The following is a 20962-nucleotide window of genomic DNA, read 5'->3' as shown; positions in this document are numbered from 1 at the left end:
TTTACGGGTTGGCAGACATAAAATAATGAATTTTTATTTATTATGTCTGTGGTAGAAACATAGTATTAAAATCTAAAAATGTAATTTAGAAAAGCATGGTTTTAGGTTTTGGCTATTCCAAAATTTTTGGGTTTTGGTTGGTTTTGATACCAATGTAATGTCAAGTGTCAATGTCAAAACAATCAAAGTCAAATGTGTCAAATAAGGCAGAAGGCACAGCGAGAGAAGGCGGCTGTCTTAAGATCGATAAAACTATAAAATCTAAATTTTTAATAACAATATTACAATTAATTATTAATAATCTAAAACAAGAAAATACCTCAATATTTGCATTTTATTATAAGTAAAAGTACTTAACATGTTTGAATAAAATAATCATCAAATGTGTGCTTCTGTCAGTGATATTGATTTCCTTTATTTGAAAGAGAACAATTCAAAAACGATGTAGGTAGACAGAATGCTGTCCAATTTGTGCATAGTAGACAACGAAAGTGCACAGGAATGATAGTACAAGTGTGTTTATAATGCACCTTCATAATGAAAACTAAGAGTTTTCTCCTGTTCTCTACGTCAGTGTTTGCTATAAGTATATTTCTTATTGTGTTTCATTCACAACCGCCTCAGTCCATACAGAGCATCGTTACACAAACGCATCAACACATAAAGGATTTTCAGGTAAATTAAGTTCTTTTGAAACATAGTTACATATTGACATATTAATATTTTATTGTTTATTGCAATAAACCGATACCTTTCTTTTTTATTCCAAGAAGACTATAAGTTACTACTGTTATCAATCTTGATTTTTATTTTTTTTGTATTAATTTAATGATATTTAATTTCATATGTCACAAAACAGGTGTCTGTATCACCACAGGAGAACTTGCGAGATGTTGAGGAGAACAACCTGGTACAAGAGGAACGCTACTTCAGGCTCCTGGGCCTGGACGGACATGTTGAGCTGTGGCACAACACCACTTTGCCTGTACTGGTTACATATGCCCGTGGGGACTCACATGCCATGGCTGTTAGCTTTGTCCGTGCCGCTGCACGACTGCCATACACTGTACTCCTCTACAACTTAGGATTAAAACCATATTCACTCTCTGTGGTTAGTATTATACATCTATGTTTATCTGTGTTATTAATTTATATTAATTAGATGAATTCATAAATTTAATTACATTTCATAAAATTCTAGATTCTACTACTTCTACATTTCATAACAAAGCTGTATTTATTTTACAATATGATTTAAGATTTACACTCAAAGTATTAGTTATATATTTAATTCAATATCATATAATTGTGTGTGAATGACCTGTCTCAGTATTGGACACTATTCTACCTGTTGGTATTGATGCTCTATTCCACTTTTCAATTTGCTAGAAGATAATTCTTGCAAAGTTCATTTCTTTTTTGTATATTTGCTTTCCATTACCATTTTTCTGTATTAATAAATTATATTAATATTTTAATTATCTTTTGATTGTTTTAAAAACATAATTAGATCTATGTATGATCATTTTTATATTTTAATAATCAATCAATTCTTTGTAGGTATCAAATTACTGCAACTCCTCAAAGTGCGCCATCATTGATTTTGATTTGGAAGCATTCCCTTCGCATGTCAGTGATGAAAGTATCCATGCATTTAGACCACTCATAATTCAAGTGAGTATGATGCATTAGCTTTAGACATGTATTTTTCTATCTAGAATATTTTTGTGATAGTGACAGTCCACCAGAGGGAGACTTTGTACAAAAGTAGATTGCTTGGGTACCTCTGTCCCATTCGTGTTTCAACCGTGCAGCAGTTGTGTTTGCATGGCTGTGTTTCGGTTTGAAGGGTGGGATATGACAGTGAATTTACTGGGTACAGAAGAATATGGGGGTATCATGGGCGAAACAGTATACTCTGTTATGTCCATGGTACTGCTCATGTCTATAGGCGACGATTGTGAATGTGAAAAAGACTCTTATTTTCGGTGCTTAACCTCTCATTTGGGCCGTTGTATGTATGATAAGATAGGTGACGGTTACCACTTTCCATCAGGTGGGCCGTCAGCTTGTTTGCCATTCTAAGTTGTATAAAAAAAGTCAAACATTCTGCCCTCCTGATAGTGACCACAACAACCCATATAAGTTTATTAAACCAGAGGTGTCACATCATTTTTGCTTTCGACTTTTGTAACATGAAGATCTTACCTTTATAAAATGTTTCGTGCATGATAAGTAAGTTAACATATTTGTCTTTTACATTTAAATGTCTGACCTCAAGTTGGGCTGTTTTGTGATATTTAAAATAATAAAGCAAATATAGCTGTACAATAAAAAAAATTAGCTTTTAAAATATGTATGTAAAATACTACTAAATCAAGGCTACTAATGAAAGCTATCAAAGTTCCATTATCTGCCAACAAATCCTATAAAATATGTAATATTATCACGTTATTAAATACAGTTCTAGCATGTCTTTTTAATAAATTAAAAATAAAAACAATAATATGAAATAATAAAAATTAATAAATACAATATCAATAAGCTATTTTTTATTTGATGCATAATTATTTTATTAAAAAAAAAAAAAGCCAAAATTGTTTACAGTTGGCATCGAATATTAAAAAAAAACATATTTTACAATGGTTTCGAGGGCATATTCATTAACGACGGCAATTTGTTAGGTCATATTTCCAAGTAAATTAGGCTTTGCACTAGACAATTAAACTATGACCCCACTAGTAATTGTGGTCAACTAGAGGGGTTAATTCAAGTTTTGCGTATAGTGTTTTGGTTCCATATGGCTGTATGTATGATTAACCCCACAAATGTAATTATTTATGTCGGCATTACTTATATTTTAAATTCAGGGATGCCCACCTAGTTATGGAACTCAGTAGGAGCCCTTATTCATGAGCTCGGTTCACGCCGAAAAGTCGCAACTAAATTCAAAGGACAAGTATGAAGCGCTTGATACTGTCTTAAAATGGACATCAGCATCTCAGCAGTGGCAGAATGTCTGTAACATAAATGCGTTCCCAGTACATTCGTTTCGACAAGAAGTCCGTACTAGCGAGAGAGAAATATTCCATGCCGTGAAAAGTACGCGAGTCCATCGAGATCTGCCGTCGGCTAAATGTCAGTAAAGACCGTGGCTAGATGCTGTGTCCCGTCTGGAAACCACCTGTAATGCTCACAACGAACTTGATTCGGAATGTAGACCTGAAATGTGACACAGACAGGACGGCCTGATTGACCCAGGAATAAAACCCATCACCGCTTAAACACGTTTCCATACAATCGGCCTTACCATCACGATCATCACCGATGAATATAAACAGCACGCTGGTTACGCAGTGCTGCTCGCAACGCGCGCTCATGAAAAAGGCTCTTATTGATTGAGAGTAAGGGCTCTTATTGAGTATGAAACTATTCAGGCATCCCTAAATTTAAAACGTGAATAAAGCCAACATACATAATTCCAATATAGTATGACTCACGATAGCTATTTAACATTATGAGAACCTAAGTTATTTACACATTATTATCTTACTGCAAATGAATGTTAGCAGAACTGTTTGTTTAGCCAGCAAGGCCATACAATGCATTGATAAGATTACCAGGAATGTAGTAAGACATTTTACACATGCTGTACAAGCAGGGTGAGGTAATTTTGAGTAATTTGGTCTATATTGATAGTATTAACTTTCTCTTATTCCTAGTCAAATAAAAAAAATAAAAACTGAAAACATAAATTTTGTTTGTTTCTATTTAGATGCCATGAATATTTCACAGATAGGGTAAACAAATCTTATATTAATGTAAATAAAAAATTTTAATTGGCTCTTAACCTTCTCGATTAACAACATATGGAAAGCTGAAGAAAGCAATGTACAGAATGTTAAATGATGGAAGATTGTAGGTTTCATTAGGGTCATAGATAAGGTTATCGATTGTTATTATTGCGACAGTTTTTTTATGCTACTTTGAACGCCAAAAAATATTTAGGACAAGTTATTTCCTGTATGAGTGGATATTGATCGGTCGCTACTGTCGGGCAGCACGCGCTGAGCCGCGTGGGCGGCGTGGTGTTCTGCGAGAGCTGGCAGCGGTACCGCGGCGCGGACGGTGCCGGCGGCGCGGCGCTGGGCGCGCTGTGGGCGCGGGCGGCGGCGGCGCGCGGCGGCGTGGCGGCGTGGCCGCTGCGCGCCGCCGTCACCTCGCTCACGCACCCGCGCATGTTCCACTACTTCCACGCCGACATCGACGACTTCCTCTTCGTTCAGATGGTGGACGTGTCGCGGCTCGTGGTCGCCAACAAGCCCGCCGTCGGCGACATCATGCGCCCCTGGATACAGTGCGCGCTCACGCTCGACTGCATCATGCCCATAGGTGTGTATTTTTTAAATCAGTTTACGGTGGAAGGTGCTAATGCTATTCTATACTTATATCACTGGTTAATCATGAGAATTAAACGTAATTCTAATGTATTAACCGGTTGTTTGTTACTGTTGCAAAGTTGAGTAATATTATGTAATACAAATATACTCTCAGTATTAATTGAGAGTTAAAAAAAAAGTATTTTTGTTGTCAATTTTGATATTGAATATCAGATTATTAGTATAAAAGTTCAAGAATGGTTTTTTAATGGATGATAATGGAATGGTAACCCTGCCTGCGCTATCGGTATACGCTGGCGGGGGGCACCAGTGACTAATGAGGATGAAAGCAGGTCAGTTGGCCCATGCTGATGAATTCAACTAGAATTAAATACGATGGTTTCCAGAGGGAGCCACGTAGAGATCAACCTGAGAGAGTATATTGCTAGCAATGGGGGTGTAAATCTTCGCTACAAACAATCCCTTCCCCTTCAAGGACGGTTAGAAGGAATGTGATGTTCAGCTTGCTTATCCTAGAAATAAACGCGTGATTGGTGTGCGTCGGCAGGTGCGCAGTCGGGCGGGTGCAGGTTCGACAAGAAGCCGCAGTACCGGTACTCGGGGTGCCACGGGCAGGACGCGTCGGCGCTGAGCATCGTGCTGGGGCTGCGCTCGGGCTTCGAGGAGTCGCAGTACGCGGTGCGCGACGGCGGCGCGTGGGCGCGCGTGGCGGACGCGGCCGCGCGCGCCGAGCTGGCCGGCCTGCAGCGCAACGCCTCCGCAGACGACCCGCCCACCGCCCGCCCGCCACTCTGAACCGCCCTACACTACACTACACTACACTACACTACACTACACTACGCTCCGTCTAACAGTACCAACCCTCATATTTTGCACGTGGAACTTTTTTCTACATTATAAAAAAGTCTCTGACGTAGATTTTTTTTTAAATTAACAAAAATAATACAGTGCAATGCCAACACGTTACGATATGGTGCAAAGTCTGTTCTGTTCTCATGTCGTCGCACCGTTGCCGCCCCTGACGTCTCGCAGGCATTTCCGTTGCTGCTCCGATCTCTCGTACGTAAGGTGCCCAGTTTTATATACGCTTAGATTTTTAATCTATCTATATCAAGATTTCGATTTACCTACGATTATTTAATATTTTTTTTTTATAAAAAATAACGATCATTACTGAATACTCGCAATAGAGAGCTATCGCGTATACTGTTCCGCTTCGAATTAATATAAAAATATTTTTATCGAGTAACACAAAACGCTATTTTTTCTGCTGTGAAAGCCGGGCGTGATGGAATATGTATATAAAAGAATGCGACGTTGATCAGCGCGGTCAGCTGTCGGTGCTGATCATTATGCAATGTTACCTTTTTGCTTTAAAAATTAACTGAAGTGGCAGTCGAACTATCGAAAATGTTATATGTTAAAAAGACACGTTTTATACCATTGTTGAAGATATACCACGGTGTTGTAATCGCGTGTATTCAGGCTACAAAAAAAGACAACTATTTATAACTGGCATATAATATTATTTAAAAATGATAAAAAAAAAAAACCTCTTTGCAATATTCCAATTATTAAAGTCCATTATAGTTTATCATGACACAAGGTAGTAAATTATTAATTTTATATAAATCTAAATTTACTAAATAATGAACAAATCTATCTAGTGTGATTCCTTCTATGTGCACTGTTACGTTAGTTTAAGATTTTTTTTTTTTTTTATTATACTATTTGAATAGTAAACAATGTCAATTTATAACAAGACATAAATGGTGCATGTTTCCTTGCAACAATTGGTGATATTAAGTTGTATATATATTATATATTAATTTAAATTTATTAATTTGGTACTGGCTGTTTATACAAAAAAAAATGTTTGTTTATATTGTGATTGATTAATTATAATTTGAAGTGATGGATGTTTTAAACGAATTAAATGCGACCGAATTCTTCACGCGCCATAGTCATTAATTGTAACATTTACCTCTTAACGGGTATACCTTCTACGTGAGTAGATTCCCATTAGGTACACAAATAGCAAAGAACGGCACGGCACTGCCTTTAGACATTTTTCTTACGTTGATTTGAATGTAATAGTTGAGCTGCGTATGGACTGCGAGGCGAGCGTCGCTCTGTACATAACGTTTGTATACGTGCGAGCGAAACGATATGTGTCGGTAAAGCAGCAATGTACTTTATTGCGAACGCTCGCTGCGCACGCCTTGCAATATTCATACGCGGCTTTAATAGGTTCCGTAAACGGTCAAGCAGCTTGGTTCAAGCATGTACGGTTATTGCCGCTTTTACAGTGATGGAATTACTTCGCCTTGTTTATTTTACAAGTGTCAATGGATGTGTGTTTGATCCGATTCGCTTGATCGTGTATGGGTTCCATAAGATCCGCAACTAATGAGGTTGTGTTTTGTATGTCATGTGCAACAAATTAGTGTGCTCAGTGTGGATACGATTTACATACGGCACTCTGTAATTTTAGTTTGTAAGTCTCGATCAAAAATGGAAGTGAAAATCTAGGAGTCTGGCGAATCTCACCGATCTCGAAGAGGTCAATGAAAATCTCATGTCCTTTTTATTCAGTTTCTATTTGCTAATCCCATGTGGAGGGGGAGGGGTTAATTTTTCATATCTCAGTGTGGGAGGATTTTTCATATTTCAGTAGGAGGGGAGTTTCATATTTCAGTAGGGGGGTAGATTTTTCATATCTCAATGGGGGGGGGGCTATCATATCTCAGTGAGGGGATTTCATATTTCAGTAGGAGGGTAGATCTTTCATATCTCAGCAGGGGGGGATCTTTCATATCTCAGTAAGGGGATTTCATATCTCAATAGGGGGGGGGGGGGGGTTAAAAAGTTAATAAATAAAAACCATTAGCTTGTAATTAATGGACTCGCCGTGTCTCCTTACTTGATCTTCTCTCTTTCTCTCTCATTACTTGACGATTGAGTATCTATGTTCGTATTACAAGATTGAATTATTATATTGTATATATTGCGCACACGCAGCTGTGGTGTGTGGTCGTGTCCGTGCTGGAGCACGTTGTGTTTCGTACAATTATTGATTAGTTCGTGAAGTACAATGTGATATACTTAAGTGTTAGTATTAATGTTATTATTTTGTTGATAAGTGCGATGTCCGAATGTTGTCGCCGGCTCGCGGACTGCTATTTTATTCATTGTCTGAATACTCAATGTAATTCAAATATATACATATGTAAAGTCGAGCGATCAATCGTACGGCGTCCGTTTGGTGTGTTATGTTCGTATGTGTGTGCAAATTCTTATAATTTATTATTGTGCATAATATTGTCAACACGTTTATCATTTTAGTTTTGATATTTTATATATTTTTTTATTATCAATTCTAGAGTGAAGACAGACATCGTGCTGACAGCGTGAAACGTTGATGTTTTTTATCGTAATTAAACACGTAACGCTATTGCACGACTAATGCTTTGGTGTTTTTTTTTTTAATGGGTGATAATGGAATGGTAACCCCACCCGCGCTATCGGTATATACCGGTGGGGCACCAGTGAAGGATGATAGGTGAGGATGAAGCAGGTCAGTTAGGCCATCGTGACGAATTCAACAAGAATTGTTCACGATGGTTTCCAGGGGGAACCACGTGGAGGTCGACCTAATAGAGCATATTGCTAGCAATAGGGCTGTCAAACTCCATTGCTAACAATCCCTTTCCCCCTAATGCTTTGGTGTTAAAAACTGTTTTTATAAAACAGAGACGAGACCGAATGACCAATATACTGAATACTGTAAAGAATTTCCTGTCATGCACTTGATTGGTGGATCCGTCTATCCGCATGGACGATGCCTGTATCCACTCTGAAACGAACGTACGACGGTGGCTCGATTAGTATTATAAAATTGTCGAGTTTAAACGTAAGGATCTCATTGTTACTTAATTCATGTATTTACTACATAATTATAACGACCAATCCGTAACGCTACCAATATACATTCATTTCGTACATGCTGCCGCTTCTGCACGACGTTCGTGGACCGCGCGTCCCCCTACCTACTTATGAGCTTTAAAAAATGTAAATATATTTAAGTTTATTCAAAATCCCATCTTCGGAGGTATGGAGCCAATTTTAAACCACCGATCGACTTGTATTTGAAAACTGAACACTAACTGCTTAACTGTTTATACCCACGGATAACTTTTCATGTGACGAGCTCGTTTCCCTTGTTCTATTGTAATCGGTACGTCGACATCTTGTTAATATTTTAAAACGATCAAGGTTCTATACGAATTTAACATTAAGTCAATTTACAAATGTTTAAAGTTTGCAGTTTGAGACCTTGTCTAAGTGTGACCGTGCGAGCGCACGGTGTCTAAGCGAACGCCGTGCGAAGCGCCATCTATTGCGTTGTGAACACATTATATTAACCGTGAATCCTCAATACCTGAACCAAGCTCGACGCACAGCGTTCATTTGGGCACAATCTTCTAGGTATAGGTTGGAGATATTTTCTCGAAAAAAGTATGTATTTATTCTGATGCTGCGTCCACATGAGAGGCGACAGGATGCGTGCTGTCATTGACATGTTAACTCATCGAGTGAAGTGTCAATGTTGTTTGTCTCTCTCATTATAATACTTTCTTTCGCCTTCATGTGGATCGACTGTTGTCATTTCTATAAATAATTTGTATATATTTTAGCGCAAAATTGCAGCCGATGCTGCATTCCGACTCTATGTACACCTATACAATGTACAGGTGCATACCTACTACGATTGCTGTACACGTTTAGCGATTTCAAAACAAGGCAGCTTTATGGCATATCTTTAATGGCAAGTGAGAATAATTTATTAAATAATGATTATGACGAATTTTTGTTTCAATCTCATCACTGTCCCTTTTACTCCTTTGATTAAATGTAAATCGAGATAAAGGTATAAATTGACAATTAGAAGTTATGGACACATTGGTTTTTGTAAATAACATAAGATTGTGTTCTGTTGTAAATAGGAGGATGCAGTAATAAAACATATATGTATTTGTGATATAAAATAATGTTTATTTATGGAAAAAATACAAGACGTGTCTTATAAAAATCTGACATAGAACAAACATAAAAATAATACATTGTTCTAAAAAACCTCAGTGTCAACAGCCAGTATTAAAACTCCAACATGTTCCACAAAAAATAGACTTCAATTATGGCAAAGTTTGTTATTTTAATTCAAAAAGTAAACTATTGGATCGATTTTGATAAAATTTCCATCAATCTGTAGGTATAAAAAAAATCATTTTAGAACTGAAGGAGTTATGAGGTACCATTTTAACCTAAAGAAATATTAGTCATATTTATATTTCTTTTAAAATCTCTTTAAATTATTGATACTTATTAATTACTATTTTTTTGTAAGTAGGAAAAGTGGATAAAACTGTATATGAGAAATCAGTTCAGGGCTGATATGCCTGTAGAAGGAAAAAAAATTATAAAAAAAACAAATTGAGAATCTTTTGTTTTTTAAATCGGTTGTAAAAAAGTACCAAGATTGTTTTTACTAAATTTGCCTATAACAATCTATTCATATACTTATAAGAAAAAAAAAAAAAAACAGTAAAAACTTCAAAGATATATTTTATTTAAAATTATAAATCACAATGTCAAAAAAAATATATAGAACAAACAAAAGTGGCTATACGAGGTTTGTCCGGAAAGTACGTATAAAAGTTTTTTAAAAATTTTATTTTACAATTATTCAGGTAAATCAATTTTATCCCCTTCAAAGTACTCCCCCTGTGACATAATGCACTTGTGCCAACGCCGTTTCCACTGTGAGAAGGCTCCTTGAAAGTCCTCTGGTTGTAGGTTTCTCAGCTGCCCCGTCGTAGCTTTTTTTATCTCATTTATGTCCCCCAAATGCCGCCCCCGAAGTACCAATTTGGTTTTTGGGAACAAGAAGAAGTCACACGGGGCCAAATCCGGCGAATAGGGGGGTGTTCGGTCACCGTAATGGAATTTTTACTCAAAAACTCACGGACAACAAGAGAGGTGTGGGCAGGGGCATTGTCGTGGTGAAGAATCCAACGCCCCTCTCGCGCCAATTCTGGACGAACTCGTGCCACACGAGCTTTGAGGCGTCTGAGCACATCGACGTAGAATTTTCCATCAACTGTCTGGCCTGGAGGGACGAATTCTTGATGGACAATCCCCCGAACATCGAAAAAAACAATCAACATTGTCTTGACATTTGAGCGGGATTTTCTTGATTTTTTTGTTCGTGGTTCCCCGGATGTCTTCCACTCTTTGCTTTCACGGCCATTCTTGCCGAGTTTCGAGAGAAACTTGATTACGACGCGCTGCTCTTCAACGGAAGCGGGCTCCATGCCGACGGGGTTTCGTTAAGAGGTAACTTCACAGATGGCGTGACAAGCCAGTTCGCACCGCACGGCGGTCAGACCAGAACTGAAGCATTGTTAGGGACATAAGGAAGGGGTCCTGCGCTTACCTGGCCTCCCCACTCCTCTTTCTCGCATTCCAGAACACTTTTATACGAACTTTCCGGACAGACCTCGTATATACACAATAAGTGTTCAGAATAGTTCTCCTATATAATAGTGCGGTTTCTATATAAGTAAAGATATTTACAATACCGTGGTCGACCACAATCGAACATTATAACATGCAGCCGCAATATAGTACAAAATAATACAGGGTACACAGGAATAATACCTGAGTCCTCAGGAATGGCAACGCATGGGGGGTATCATGGGCGAAACAGTATACTCTGTTATGTCCATGGTACTGCTCATGTCTATAGGCGACGGTTACCACTTTCCATCAATTTGGCCGTCAGCTTGTTTGCCATTCTAAGTTGTATAAAAAAATGTTCAACATCTTCAATAAACTAATCTGGCTCCCTGTTATATTTGACGAAATATGAACAAGTCGAGTGTTACGTTCACCACAACCATGGCAGTAGAGAGACGCCTCTGACTACCCCATCAGAGATTGCAGTTGTGATAATATATATAAAAAAAAAACTTGTATAAACAACTAAATATACGTAAGGCGAAATTTTTCATTGTGCATTGACTAGATGTTACATTGTGTGCTTCTAAAAATTCTAAAACACCAACATCTCGATAATAATATACCACGTGTTTGGTTTATAATTAAAAAAAAAACAAAAAAAAAAAAACATAATGCTACGAAGTCGGAAATCATATTATATTGTAATTATATTAATTTATATTATTATTTATATTATTTACCTTTGGGGAGACTTTGTACAAAAGTCGAATGCTTGGGTACCTCTGTCCCACTCGTGTTTCAACTGTGAAGCAGTTGTGTTTGCATGACTGTGTTTCGGTTCGAAGGGTGGAATATGGCGTGAATTTACACGGTACAGAGGAATAACACCTGAGTCCTTAGGAACGGCAACGCATGGGGGTTATCATGGGCGAAACAGTATACGCTGTTATGTCCATGGTACTGCTCATGTCTATAGGCGACGGTTACCACTTTCCATCAAGTGGGCCGTCAGCTTGTCTGCCATTCTAAGTTGTATAAAAAAAATATTCATAAGAGACGCTTACATACTCGTCATATCGCTCCTTACGTTACATTAATGCTATTAGACACCACTGAGGACAAGATTATTATGAGAATGACACAAGTGTAACATTTACTATTACAAAAAAATAAAAAATCAAAAATTTTAAATCTGAGCGAAGTACAAACAATAGTCGCATTCAAAGTCTCAAAGACAAAGTGAAATTTACGCCTCTATGATATCTTATAATAGAAATTCATGATTGCTATATCTACTTTATACTGCAAATATGGCAGAATGCAAGTGTTCATTCTGCAGGTACTTGCACTAGAGTGCAATGTCACAAAATAGACAACTAGACAACTGTACAATGAACTAGCGATATGAACATTACTGACACAGCTTCAACGCAACTACGCACTAAGTAACAAAAATCCCTTTTGATAATTTAGTAAATTTTACATAAGGTGACATATATAATGTACATATCTTATCGTCAAATACCACACCAAATATCATTCAAATCAGTGTGACATTGCGTGCGTGATATATATCTGATATTTGTAAGACATATTACAACTTGGTGTTATCTTAAACAAATTCTCCATTCGTCAACAATGTTTGCAGAGTCCCAAACGGCAAGTTTGTAAACTATACATAGGTTTTTTAAATTCATTACGTGTTTGCATATAAATTATAATGTAGTTATGAATAAATAAGTTATGTCACTTTCTTTAAAATCTTCAAGGCATTCCTGTGTCGAAATGTGCAATTTCGACACAGGCACACACGAGCACACAATGTAAACATTGTAATAATAGACAATTCAATTGTTTCCAACACTTATCAATTGGGGGGAGAAGAGTGTTAGTAATGGGGATTAGTAGCCCCAAAGCTAGCAAAATACCCTGTGAGGTCGACCTCCTCGTGGTTCCCCCTGGAAACCATCGTGATTGATTTATTGCTAGATTCGTAACGATGGGCTAACTGAGCTGCTTCATCCTCACCTATTATCTCTCACTGGTGCCCCGCCGGTGTATGCCGATAGCGCAGGCGGGGTTACCATTCCATTATCACTCATTAAAAAACACTTATCAATTTGTCAATCTCGGCCAGCTGATTACATATCGAGATTGCGACTACATTCAGTGTAGAGAATTCAACATAATATAGGTAAATATAACATCGTTCACCTGTATAGGAATTTCGCTAACGTCTTATCACAAATAAACTGTTCCTTAACATCTAAAAATTTGTTAAATAACATTAAAAACTAAATATCACCCCAAAACATAGGCCTATATTATTTTTCGAAACATTCATAAAGCGTTATAAAAAGTGGATTCCGATACTCTAATTTGTATATATAATATAATATTTGTATGAAATTAATTCTGAGTATATAGAATCTTATTCAAAGATGAATGATATAAAATATAACTGCCAATAGTACAGTGTGCCCTTTACATTCTAATTCATATACATTTTCATGAGAATACCTATAATCATAATATCCTCACGCTTGTTTCGAATTGGCCTCTTTTCACAACTGTATCCTGAGGGCCTACCATGAAATATTTTCTGAAATTTCGGGGACGAACGAAACAGAAATTTGATGTTAAAATAACATAATACATGCCGATTAAAATAATTAAAAATGTTAAAATATCATTCTTCTGGACTATTTTTTTTTATGGGTGATAATGGTATGGTAACCCCGCCTGCGCTAACGGGATACGCCGGCGGAGCACCAGTGAAGGGTGATAGATGAGAATGAAAACAGGCCAGTTAGCCCATCATGATGAATTCATCAGGAATTAACCATGATAGTTTCCAGGGGGAATCACGAGGAGGTCGACCTGGTTGGGAATATTGCTAGCAATGGAGTTTTTAGTCTCCATTACTAACAATCCCTTTCCCCCCCTCTATTAGGATAGGATTTATGATAAACGAAATGTTAAGCTCCATTTACTGGTCCGATTTCGATACGAACAAAAACACGAAATTGAGCCCGAAAATTCGGAATTTTATTTCATGGTAGACCACCAGATTGGATAATTTAATACACACACTTCAATAATGCACAATAAAGTGAGGCGGCAATAATTTCTCTGTGGATAGTGCAGCAGCTTTGTGGGAATACACCAGTATATAGTTTAACAACCCACGCGTGTATATAGGAGCGTAGCACACCATGTAGATCAGTTTTAGCAAGAGTAAAAGTGATAGGTATTTTAAATGTTCTTGTCGATATTTAAAACATATGGTATTCATTTTGCTTTGTCTAATGCTGGTGTTTTCCTTGTATCCGAATGGAAATGTATATATATATATATATATATATATATATGAATATATGAGTATTATATGTGTTATTTTTAAATATTTTTTTTTAATTTAGTATTGTTCATCACGTCGCATCGTCAATTATATTTTCTATTATTCCTGTCTACGGTTGACTGGTAGACAGCACGCCATATGATGTTAAGTCCGCCATTTACACTATCTAGGTGTATTAAAGTTTAATAAATAAATAAATAAGAATCACCGTCTGTTGAACACTAATGAGTTTGTTTGATCTATTATAAAAAACATATGACTTTACATATGTACAGTCACACATAATAATGTAAACACTTTTGTACATTATTGCAGCAAAATAATAATAATGCCACTGTTAATTAATAAGGTATTTACAATATATATATTATTACAACTGTACCTATAATTTGTGCTATTTTCGAAAATATGAATACATTTGTAAGTACTATTGCTATTCACAACAATTAAACCTTTAAACACTTGATAAGATTCACTATACATTCAATTCACAAATGCAATTAGCTACCTATTTAGAATGGCAACGCATGGGGTCGTATCATGGGCGAAACAGTATTCTCTGTTATGTCCATGGTACTGCTCATGTGTATAGGCGACGGTTACTACTTTCCATCAGGTGGGCCGTCAGCTTGTTTGCCATTCTAAGTTGTATAAAAAAAAAAACCTATTTAGAAGTCGTGCAAATATTAATATAGACCTATATGTATATACATAAACGCATTCTCGCGTGGACATTACATTTATAAATTAAAATTATTAAATTAAAACAAAATTATAATAACGTCACACACGTGGCATCGAATCGAAATATCAAGAGTCGTAGGATATTTATGCTGGGGCCACACCAGCATTTGTCGTGTCGAAGTTTTGTATAATAATAGGTACGTATGGTTGAAATCAGCCATTATCAATTATTGTATTGGAAATTAGGACTACGTATTAATTTACTAGCATTGTTTAAGGCAACTATTGTTCTTAGATTGTTAAGAGTTAGTTAATTTAATAATTTTTATTAGTTAGTTAATTTAATTCGTTAACTGTTAACAAGTCGCTAATGTACCCAGCCCTCTTAAAGATTTGGTAAACGAATCCATTTAATCTTAGATTTAGATCCAGATAGAACAGGATATCAATGTGCGATGTGTAATTCTTTTTTGGTGTGCGGTAGATATATCTGCCGATAGACTCGTCAGCCACTTGCTGTAGGGGGTAAAGGCAATAGTACGATATTACAGAATAAAAATTGCTTCGTGACGACAAGTGCAGGTATGTACCCAGCATAAGAATTATTACTTTTTGGTAAAGTAATATATTTAAAACAAATAAAAAATTGTTATTAGGACATTACATGGCAGTCAAAGATGTGATGTGTGTGTGTGTATGTGTCAATCAAACTAGTGCAGTGTCGCGACGGTGGCCGCCAGCGCCACCTTTACCGTGTTTACTTTTTCGGTTGTACTTCTTCCTCTTTGGGGTCGGGCACCTTTTCGTCGTCTTTGAACAGCAGCGGCGTCATGCCCAGGAAACAGCCGAGCGTAATGCCGACTACCCGGCCCTGTGATGTACGTGTACGTGTAAGTTATACTTAACTAGCTTTTGCTCTTGACTTCATAAGTGTGAATATTGGAAGTAGAAACACATACATACATACATACATATCTGTCACGCCTGTCTCCCATTAGGGTAGGCAGAAACAATGGAACACCAAATGCTTCGATCCAAAGAAACCTCTTTCGCTTCTTCCACATTCATCAATCTTGTCATACACGCTCGCCGGCTACGGGTACTTTTAATATGGCCCTTCTTCAGCACGTCGCCTATTTGGTCAACATACGTCCGTCAATGGCGGTTCCTACTGACATCTCCATTCATTCTCGCTCCATAAATCTCTTTCGTAATTCTTCTTTCAAAGTAGAAAATCTAATGAAATAGACAGTTGTCTATTTCATAGACTAGATTCAAGATAAAAAATACACCAAGCACTATGTGTTAGTGCAAGAAAAGAAAAACTCGAAATAGAACCAGTAACATAGTAATAGCTCACTAACATCTTTTCTTGTGATTTCCGTAACATTCAAAAGTGGGGTGAACTGGTTTGATATGTCCATGTACACGAACACATCGCAGCCTGTACGAAGACGAGGTCTACACTTAAAATTGGCAACTTTACGTTGTGCCGAAAGTGACATCTGATAGATGTTTGGATATTACATCACTACGGAGTTACGCATTATTTTTTTTTTATTACCTACTAAATTGTGAATTAAAAATTTTCCAATAAATCAAATAATTGAACAAAACGGTATCATTAATCAACAACCAATGTATTTTTTTATGCGTGAAAATGGCATGGTCACTTAGTAAATATATAAGGTATGGAGTCATAAAATCATAGTTTTCGAGAAGGGCAACGCATTAGACGTGCCAAGGTTATCACAGTATATTTAGTATTGCCCATATTGCTTGTTGTACAAGTCGCCACTTCTTATCATCAATTCTAAGTGTCATAAATCGTTTTTAAAGAATGTACAGCAACTTACCATGTTGGCGAAGCGCCTGCTGACTGGCATGTCGAGCTGTATGGGCGAGAGCGCGGGCGCGCTGAGCCCTAGGATTGCGGCGCCGCGCTCCACATAGTACGACGAGCCGATGCCTATGACGTCACTGAACGTGTTGCCCAGCGCCGCCGCCGCCATCGTCGACAGCGTTATGTACGCGCTCATGCTGCTCTCGATACTGTCGCCCTGCACCGTTGTACACGGATGAAAATAAATAAATGCGCTCATGACAAACTCCACGACATCACTGAATAACTGATAAGTTTTTTTTCTATACCACTGACGTGGCAAATAAGCATACGGCCCACCTGATGGTAAGCGGTTACCGTAGCCTATGAAAGCCTGCAATATCAGATGTATTACGCGCGCGTTGCCGACCCTGAAGAAACCTCTTTACCCCCCTTTTGAAGAACCCCATACTGTAGTCTCTTGGGAAAACCTCAGCAGGGAGCTCATTCCATAACTTGAGTGTTCGAGGTAGAGGTATTTGGAAACTGTTGCTATTGTCGAGAAGTATACATTTTAACACACAATAATGAATCCAGTGTGACAGGATAATTGTTTTAAATGAAAAATAGCAAATTTATTAGAGATACAGTGGACAAGCAATTAAGGTCATTGTACTACTAAAAATATTTTGTTAAAATTTTAAAGTCCCTATTCATTATCAAGTTTCCAAACTTCAGCAACATAATAAATGCTGGTCTGATAGAGCCTTTAAAGAAATTTAAGATATATGTACACAATATCTAAACACAACTACTTTTATCACATTATTGTTATTATAAAGATTAATAATATATTTTTTATACTCACCGCAATTATCATAATGAAGTTGTCTAAAAACCCAAAACCAATGAATGGTATTGAATTTGCAAATAACACTGAAATAAAAAAATACAGATGTGTATATATCTAATGAGTGGTATGTACCACATACAATGTAAATAAACATTAAAAAGCCCAATGTCACTTTGTATAGTTCAGACCATTTTATAATTCAAATCTGATTGAATCTGAACTTTTAAATGTTTTTGTGTAAAATGAGGGTTGCCAAGTAATTCTTGGCATCTGTGGGTGTTTACATTCATCTGAGTAGTAGCTTTAGTAACATAATATCTTGAAAAGTTGTATAAGTGATAAGAAATCAAGTTCCAATTGATTAAAAGCTGTGCCTTAGAATAAATTAATTTAATCAGCTTAATAACAGCATGGCATGTATCGTTGCACATATGTATAGATTATAAGTGTACAAATCTTTCAAATGCAAAGTATTACTGTAGTCTAACTATTTATTGTATAACTAGTATTGTAGTTTTTATAAATTTTCATACTAATAGTTATATATATTATGAATACGCGTGTCGTGGGGGAATTTAATTGAGGCAGGATTTTATAATGTAACCTTATTATATTGTATTTTAAGTAGATATAAATATATACTTTGTTGGTTGTCCTTAAATAAATAAATTACATAATATTTTATCTATCACATTATGAAATAACTGTAACGAAATTAAGTATTATAGTAAATAAACTGAAACAATGTCTAAAATTAGAGTGGAATCAATATAATGTTATCTAAGGTGCCTATTTTTATCAGTAAAATATAAACATGTTTTCTCATTTTATGGCTCCATAAAATATCATTTGTTTTAAAAGAAAAAAAGCCATTGTTATATCTATATAATCTAGTGAACAAACTTGATGTGAAGACACATCTACATCAAGACAGCACTACCTCTAGATGTTGGAGGGTAAGGACTGTTAATGTTAATATACCTTATACCCTGTCAGGTAGACCTCCAGATCCCTCTAGATACTATCATGATCAATTCTTGTTGGATCCTTCACAATAGGTTAACTCACCCAGTTTAATTCTTACTTATCATCACTCACTGGTGTCCCGTCAGCGTAAGTCAATGACACAGGTGGGGTTACCATTCCATTCTCACCCGTTTACCTTATTGCAATTGTGGTTAAAGGAATCAAACAATGCACAGACTATAGCAGCGACTCCATATTTGTGTATCACCATTGTAATAAGTTATTTAGATGCAATACAAGCATTTCTATTTAACTGAATGCAATTCTAACTTCAAAATGCATAATACAAAGTATATAATATCAATATATTGTCAATTATTAATTTAAAAATTTTGATTAAAATATTTAATACTTACAATGAAATAATTCCCTAGTTGTAGGCTTTGGCACTGTAGCAGCTGGAAAACAAATTACACTATATTGTATTTTTTTCCTGACTTAAAGTGTATACAAATTTTAAGAATTGGGAAGTGCTTAGAAATTTGTTTACTAGGTTTGTCTGCACTGATAGAAAAGCAATATAGCAGCTTCTAAATTCAGTTTATTGCTAGTATTAATAAATATTTATATTAAATTTTAATATTGTTAGATGATAACATACATAAGTAAGAGAGGGTGATGATATATGAAATAATTAAAAAAATAAAATACTAACCATACTTTTTCTTTAGCCAGTCCTCTGGAACTGGGCAGTATGTCCCTGTAGGATCAACATCACCTAGTGTAGGTACTTTACTAGGCCTTCCAAACTTACTTCTCCATCGTTGACCAGCCAATTTATCTGAAATTTATAAATCATTAAACTCTATGTGACATATACAAATAATAGTATATCTAATGCATATTCGTTATACCTTCAAATTCCTCCTTAATTCTATTGGATTCGTACTCCTGCAGTGCATTAAGTAATAATTTTCTTTCATCGTCACTCAAATGTAGCACTAATTCATTTGCATGTAACTTGGTCAGAGGACCTGTACGTTGACTTGGCTCTTCAAAATCCTTTGAAGTGGGCCCTAAGCCTAGATTACGAGATTTTAAAAATACAGGATTAAATAGCTTTAAGTTAGAAAATTTCTCTGATGCACTGTGTCGCACTTGTATTACGTGAGTATTTTTACCGTAACATAACGGAAAATTATTTAGAGAAGAACAACAAAATCTTCTAATAACTTGTAGTCCCTTCATATTTTACTTAAAAATATGAAAAATTAAAAATATACGAAAATATAATTAAAACATTCAATTCATTCATTCATGAACTTTCAAGTTTTTGGATTGACATTTTTTCGTTTGTTAGTGACGTTGTTGTCATTTTTGACAACTTGACTTCATAAACTTTGCACGCAATAAAGTTCAGGAAGTTAAACATCTTTGGGCAAAACATAGATTAAATATAGTACACGCAGTTTTAGAAAGTAGGACTGTGTGTACTATATTTACTTTCTACGCTTTTTAAAAGTTAGAAGAAATCAAATATGTATTTATATTAAGTAGGAATGTCTAGATTTTGATCTAGATGAGTACGTACGCCGTGCGTAAAGTTAGACAGTACACTGATACTGATACTGCTAGATTAGTCTATTTTAGTTATTTTCATAGTTTACTCTCTTATGGAATATTACTATGGGGAAAAGCGGCAGATATTAAGAATATATTCATATTACAAAAACGTGCCGTTCGAGCGATCTACTGTATGAAGAGTCGTGACTCATTAAGAGAGAAATTCAAAGAGGCAAATATTCTCACCGTTGCTTCTCAATTTATATATTCAAATATTCTATATGTTCATAAAAATCTTGACTTATTTCCAAAAAACAGCAATATTCATAATATTAATACTAGATTTAAAGACAAACTTGCTGTCCCCAAGTATCGTTTAGAAAAAGTTAATAGGTCTTTTATGGGAATAGGTATAAAAATTTACAATAAGATACCAAAGGATATATTGGAATTACCCTTAAATAAATTCAAAACATCTGTTAAATCATATTTACTGAGCAAAGCCTATTACTCACTAAACGATTACTTGAATGACGAGTGTGCATGGCAATAGTTGTTCATGCACTGAATTTTCATTTAATGTTAGACATAGACACCTATATAAATATACATTGTAAATAAACTGGCTTTAAAAAAAAAAGTAATTCAATTGAGTTTCTTGCCAGTTCTTCTCAATTGGATCTATATACCGAACTGGACGGTAGGGTAAATATAAAATTATAATGTAAAAATTTGACGTTCATAAGCGGCTAAAATGTCCTACATGAATAAATGATTTTTGAATTTTGAAT

General features: G+C 35.9%; 2 protein-coding genes across 3 annotated transcripts; one reads left to right on the top strand and one right to left on the bottom strand.

Annotated features, from left to right (window-relative positions):
• The first annotated feature begins 185 nt into the window (after positions 1-185).
• On the top strand, positions 186-7098 carry LOC113522215 (uncharacterized). Of its 2 annotated transcripts, none has more exons than XM_052896740.1 (5): positions 186-675; positions 878-1111; positions 1561-1674; positions 4062-4392; positions 4948-7098. In XM_052896740.1, exons 1-5 carry the CDS (start codon positions 538-540, stop codon positions 5193-5195), a joined length of 1065 nt encoding a protein of 354 aa, XP_052752700.1. In that variant the 5' UTR covers positions 186-537; the 3' UTR covers positions 5196-7098. The 2 variants fall into 2 exon arrangements, with proteins under 2 accessions (XP_052752700.1, XP_052752659.1); XM_052896699.1 differs by having other exon boundaries at positions 187-675; positions 860-1111.
• Positions 7099-11597: 4499 nt separating this feature from the next.
• On the bottom strand, positions 11598-19946 carry LOC113510225 (uncharacterized). Its single transcript, XM_052896886.1, has 6 exons — positions 19523-19946; positions 19324-19449; positions 19025-19066; positions 17658-17725; positions 16824-17027; positions 11598-15838 (listed from the first exon to the last, which is right to left on the bottom strand). The coding sequence occupies exons 1-6, from the start codon at positions 19854-19856 to the stop codon at positions 15725-15727; spliced, it is 888 nt and encodes a 295-aa protein (XP_052752846.1). The 5' UTR covers positions 19857-19946; the 3' UTR covers positions 11598-15724.
• Between the last annotated feature and the right edge of the window lie 1016 nt (positions 19947-20962).

The sequence above is a fragment of the Galleria mellonella genome, unplaced genomic scaffold, assembly GCF_026898425.1.
Source record: "Galleria mellonella isolate WM207_F2 unplaced genomic scaffold, CSIRO_AGI_GalMel_v1 utg103, whole genome shotgun sequence".
In the NCBI taxonomy this organism is placed as follows: Eukaryota; Metazoa; Arthropoda; class Insecta; order Lepidoptera; family Pyralidae; genus Galleria; species Galleria mellonella.
Note: the sequence above shows the minus strand (reverse complement) of the source record. Positions and strands in the feature narration are given on the sequence as shown.

Bases quoted from the DNA above. Each gene is read 5' to 3' on its own strand.
- LOC113522215 (XM_052896699.1), top strand. From the start codon at position 538: ATGAAAACTAAGAGTTTTCTCCTGTTCTCTACGTCAGTGTTTGCTATA. The intron at 1,675-4,061 runs GTGAGTATGATG...ACTGTCGGGCAG, and splicing joins TTAGACCACTCATAATTCAA to CACGCGCTGAGCCGCGTGGG. The intron at 4,393-4,947 runs GTGTGTATTTTT...GTGCGTCGGCAG, and splicing joins CGACTGCATCATGCCCATAG to GTGCGCAGTCGGGCGGGTGC.
- LOC113510225 (XM_052896886.1), bottom strand. From the start codon at position 19,856: ATGAAGGGACTACAAGTTATTAGAAGATTTTGTTGTTCTTCTCTAAAT. The intron at 17,028-17,657 runs GTGAGTATAAAA...ACAACGGTGCAG, and splicing joins ACTTCATTATGATAATTGCG to GGCGACAGTATCGAGAGCAG. The intron at 15,839-16,823 runs GTAAGTTGCTGT...CGTACATCACAG, and splicing joins GCAGGCGCTTCGCCAACATG to GGCCGGGTAGTCGGCATTAC.